This window comes from Myxocyprinus asiaticus, chromosome 1, assembly GCF_019703515.2.
Source record: "Myxocyprinus asiaticus isolate MX2 ecotype Aquarium Trade chromosome 1, UBuf_Myxa_2, whole genome shotgun sequence".
NCBI lineage: Eukaryota > Metazoa > Chordata > Actinopteri > Cypriniformes > Catostomidae > Myxocyprinus > Myxocyprinus asiaticus.
The window spans coordinates 24,507,746-24,511,663 of record NC_059344.1 but is presented as its reverse complement, the minus strand read 5'-3'; the positions used below and the strand labels follow the sequence as shown (position 1 = coordinate 24,511,663).

The 3,918-nt window shown below is 39.7% G+C and overlaps 1 protein-coding gene across 1 annotated transcript; it reads left to right on the top strand.

Annotated features, from left to right (window-relative positions):
- Positions 1 to 706: 706 nt before the first annotated feature.
- On the top strand, positions 707 to 3,583 carry LOC127447149 (transcription factor Sox-19b-like). The gene is made up of 2 exons (XM_051708773.1): positions 707 to 1,853; positions 3,114 to 3,583. The coding sequence occupies exons 1-2, from the start codon at positions 1,237 to 1,239 to the stop codon at positions 3,358 to 3,360; spliced, it is 864 nt and encodes a 287-aa protein (XP_051564733.1). The 5' UTR covers positions 707 to 1,236; the 3' UTR covers positions 3,361 to 3,583.
- The last annotated feature ends 335 nt before the right edge of the window (positions 3,584 to 3,918 follow it).

Sequence of the window (3,918 nt, the reverse complement as noted above, 5' to 3'; positions counted from 1 at the left end):
AAATACAGGCATCTCTGCATTTCTATGGAGAATTAAGTGTATATAATGATTGCCCTAGAATCAGTTCTAATCTTATTTTACAGTAAACTGTGTTATTGCATGGCCTAAATTTTAGTCCATTAAATTAAAATTATTAAGTAAATACAACAACATTTAAATAGCAAATCTGAGTTATGTCTATTTCCATCTAGTTAGGCTACCTAAATTTAAAGTTAAGTTCATTCTATATGAAGTTAAGTAAACTTAATTACACAAGTTTTCATAATTCAATTCAGGGAACAGGATTACTCAGTCAATTGAGTAAATTCAACTTATTACGGTTTTCAGTGCCTCTAACTGCAAACTGTACTGTCAAAGACATTTTACATAAATGCACTCAGGAAACACATAATAGTGGAAACACACAAGATTTAAACACATTTAACACCATGCACATTTCCGTTCACCATTCAGACAGAACAATAACTGTTTAAAAAGTACATGCAGAGTTTTGCACTGCCCGTTTTCACAGAAAATGTCTCCCCTTTTGGTTCCCCTTGTTCCCATGACCCCAGGATGAAAGGGTTCAGGTCTTTTGCGACCACATTAAAAGACACAGAAAGTGTCAAGGAGTAAAGTGAAACTAATTATGTCATAAAAAGTGAAAGTTTTCTTTTTTGAAGAAAAAGAAAAAAACTATTAAAACACATCTCATGGCCACAGCCATTCAAAATAAATAAATAAATAAATAATAGTAATACATAATTATTGTCTGAACATTTCGACGTTGTGCTCTGCGAACTGCTTAACCCGTGCATCATGTGATGTTCTACGTGAAATGCCACACCCTTACAATTGTTATGTAAATAAGCAAAGAGCAAGCTTTTGAGCACTCATTGGTCAGACTTGAAATACAGTTCTACAACTGGTGCAGCGTGGACTACAAGCTAATGCTCAACAAGTGGCTTGTGGACAGAGTTGCGAGTTCTCCTAATAGCTGTGATTGAGAAGCTTTCCACTCCGTTTTTACTTTATTTTAGAAAAACATCCAACTTTGTGAGCATTCAAAGAAATGATCATGCATGTTGAAATTATTTTCTGATATCTGCTTTTTGGCGTTTCATTCCGTCACAGGATCCCGGCTGTAAAGAGACTTCACCTGCGCCGGATTTGTTTGACCTGATTAGATTAGTTCGGCCACTTTTAATTGGCTGCTTTACGCACTGAGAGTAGTTGAGACTCCAAGTGTGTAGCACGATGTACAGCATGATGGAGCATGAGCTGAAGACCGCGGGTCATCCTCACTCTCACCAGAACGGTCTAGGGATGTGTCCCCCGGTCAGCGGGGTTGGATCAAAAACGGCCTATCCGCCCGGCGGGGACCCCATGGACAAAGTGAAGCGCCCCATGAATGCGTTTATGGTCTGGTCTCGGGGTCAGCGGAGAAAGATGGCACAGGAAAACCCCAAAATGCACAACTCCGAGATAAGCAAACGTCTCGGGGCGGAATGGAAACTTTTGACGGACGTGGAGAAGCGGCCGTTCATCGATGAGGCCAAAAGATTGCGCGCCGTACACTTGAAGGAATATCCCGATTATAAATACAAGCCTCGGCGCAAGACTAAACCTCTCCTCAAGAAGGACAATCCCGTGGGCAAATATCATCTTGCGCCTGGCAACCTGTTGGCATCCGCCGTGGCACAGGGACAAGGTGGGAGCCCGAGAATGGACTGTTATGGCTGGGGTCACACAGGTGGTTATATGGGCATGCAGGGGGAAACTCTGGGATACCCGCAGCAAATGCATCGTTACGACCTGTCAGCTCTTCAGTACCCTCCGACACAGACCTACATGAACGGCGCCAGCTCTTACAGGTTTGTGACCGTTTATTTTTTGACTTTTTTTCAACTTTAGAAACAAGAAACCGTTTTGACGTGTTTGCTACACCTGCCAGTCTTTATGTGGAATGAACTGAAGAATCAAACATTTGTCAACAACTCGAAACGTTTAAATAGCCGTTTTACCAAACAGAGATGAGCCTAATTGGTATTGAGTTATGGTTTTTAAATTTACTACTTCCTCCTCCTCTTGCATTAAGGGTATGATTCTTGAACATGAACCTTATGTGGGTAATTGACAAATATGGTTGTCCGAGATGTTAAATAAGTCTTTGAAATATCTAGTTTACACTTGTGCCAAGTTCTTAGAAATGTGATCTTGTTCAATTTGGTTTCATGATTTCTACAAAATAAAATTATTTAATGACTTGTAATGTGTTGTCACCAAGTAAAGTTTTAACAAGGTTCCTTGCGCCTGGAATACAGGAGAGCATAAATCAGAGTTTAAGTTTTCTCAGGGTTACACCACATGACCTGAACAAAGTGCCTTTTCATAAAAATGTCAATATCTGTTTTTATTTTCATGCTGTCCTGAGGGTCTGAAGGGGTCCTCTCTGTTTTAAGATCTGTCAAGATGGACAACAAAATATCTACCTACATGTTGGTTACACCACATGACTGATTTGGTGAAAAAAGTTTAAGTCTGCATCATATTTTAAAATGCAATTGTTTCATTGCTTATTTATATGGAATATTAATAAGATATTATTCTGCACTACTCAACTTTTGTTTTTAGTTTTTAATTTAAGCTTTTAATTCGACATCTCTGGAAGATTACACTTTTTTTACTTTAAGCCCCAGAAAAATGGCTCATCGTAGATGAGGTCTGTTCAAGTAACTGTGTACATTTTCACTTATGTATTTTTAAATAATAGATCTGGACAAAAACTTGAGCATCATGTCATTGACCCATGTAATAAATTGAATGTGTAGTCTTAACTAGCCACTTAATTTGATCATGTCCTCCATTATTCAGCACTTGTGTAGATTTTCTCAAAGTCACCACATCTAAGCTGGCTTAACCTGTATAGACCTGTTATTTGCTTGTCAGCATTACTCGGAACAAATGCGGAGGCGTTTTATGTAAGAGAGAGATTCTAAAATTGCCACGTCCTCGTGTTTAGTGATAAATTGGCACAGCATGGTTATGTAAAACTGGACAACCCCACAACTGATGCCCTGATTCTCTTGTTGATCTTCTTTTAATTGATCACCTATGCCCACTTTTGTCCACAGCCAAATGTCCTATAGTGGCAGCCCTCAGCAGCCCAGTCCAGTGATGTCTATGGTCAAACCAGAACCCTTATCCCATTCCCCTACTGGAGCACCAAACCACCACCGTGGGGCTTTCCAAGGGGATCAGAGGGACATGATCAGCATGTATATTCCAGAGGGTTACACCGGCGATGGCTCAACCCAGAGGGCCTACCATGGTGTCCAGCAGCATTATCTTGGTGGAACGGTTCCCCTTACTCACATCTGAAGTTTGGAAAACAAGCTGGACCCCTACTAGGACCATTGTGCCATACATAGCCTTTATGGATTGCTGATGGATAAGAACTTCTGGTTATTTGCTACCTCGAAGTATGCTGAATCTTTGTAGAAAATGTAGCTGTTTGAGTCTGTTTTCTCACTGTTTCACACCATGTCCTAATTTCTCATGATGGACCTCATCAGTTTGCTTTTTTTTTTTTTTTTTTTTGTTTTTTTTTTTTTTAAATACACTTTTTAATGCAGATGTTTTAGCACAGATCTCCTTTTTTCTTATTCATATTCAATTTTATTTTTATTTATTTTTTTTTTTATACATGCTCTGTACATCGTTTCAAACACATGCGGTTTATGCAACACTGGGCGATCATGATCCAAAATCTAACTGGGGTGCAGAACGGGGCACTCTGAAAACGGGTCGGCCAATAATGATCGCAATGGCTGGTGACACACTTCAAGATCACACGAATTGTAAGAACTAATTTGTTTTCTGAACCCTGATGTCCCTTGTATGCCCAAAACTGCTTGGCACCGTGAGTAGCTGAGTGAT

Excerpts from the sequence above, each read along its gene's own strand:
- LOC127447149 (XM_051708773.1), top strand. The coding sequence starts at position 1,237 with ATGTACAGCATGATGGAGCATGAGCTGAAGACCGCGGGTCATCCTCAC. Across the intron at positions 1,854-3,113 it reads AACGGCGCCAGCTCTTACAG|CCAAATGTCCTATAGTGGCA; the intron begins GTTTGTGACCGT and ends TTTTGTCCACAG.